At 57.9% G+C, this 762-nt stretch overlaps 1 protein-coding gene across 1 annotated transcript in view; it reads left to right on the top strand.

Moving 5' to 3' along the window:
- The window catches only part of GGT7 (gamma-glutamyltransferase 7), a gene marked incomplete at its 5' end in the record, with an annotated part of 16,257 nt that overhangs the window by 4,227 nt on the left and 11,268 nt on the right, over positions 1–762 (top strand). Inside the window, one exon of the mRNA XM_009872829.1 lies at positions 179–252. Coding sequence (XP_009871131.1) covers positions 179–252 — 74 coding nt within the window. The remainder of the gene's footprint in view (positions 1–178; positions 253–762) is intronic.

Genomic DNA, 762 nt, shown 5'->3' with positions numbered 1-762 from the left:
TGCTGAAAAGAAACTACGCACTGAAAGCTCAGTGCTCCTTTTGGCCACCAGTGACCCCCCAGCCAGGCCTTTCAGGAGCCCCCAGACCGTAGAGCTGAGCTCTGCTCTTGCTCCCCACCACCTTGCTCCGCTGCACCCCTCCAAGGCACATTTCTCCTTGTCCTTTCTCCTTTGGCAGACTCCCGTGGTCCGAGCTGCTGGGCCTTGTGGCTGGTGTCGCCCAGGATGGGTTTAACGTCACCCACGATTTGGGTGAGTACCTGACAGGGAGCCGAGGGTGGCTGCTTAGCATGGAGGGGCACACTGGGTGCTGCACTGGGGTGCGAGGCAGCTGGAGACATAGGTGGTTATTTGTGGGGAATTAAGGCTCTTTGGAGCTGGATCATGTTGGGAGCTGAGCAATGCCTCTGCAGGGACAGAATATGGTGGCAGCAGATCTGGAGCCCTTTCCTGGGGTGGTCAGGGTCGAGTGAGAGCAGCCCACACTGAGCAGTCCCCCAGGGCCGGCTAGGAAGGAGCGCTGGGGTTTCTTTGCATTTCCTTCCCAGCTCTAGTGGCTGCATGATTCAGCCTCCCTCTAGTTTTGAAACAGGGCGAGAGAGCGCGGCAAGTCTCCAACATCCCCACCAGGCACACAGTGGCTTGAAGTCCCTCCTGCCTGCCGCCTTTTCTGGATGTCCTTTCCTTAACCTCATGAAGTTCAGTCAGGACAAGTGCAGAGCACTGCATCTGCGGAGAAATCACACCAGCACGCGTACGGAT

This window comes from Apaloderma vittatum, unplaced genomic scaffold (genome assembly GCF_000703405.1).
Source record: "Apaloderma vittatum isolate BGI_N311 unplaced genomic scaffold, ASM70340v1 scaffold39737, whole genome shotgun sequence".
NCBI classification, from domain to species: domain Eukaryota; kingdom Metazoa; phylum Chordata; class Aves; order Trogoniformes; family Trogonidae; genus Apaloderma; species Apaloderma vittatum.
The sequence above is the reverse complement of the archived record's forward strand: the minus strand, read 5'-3'. Positions and strand labels throughout refer to the sequence as shown.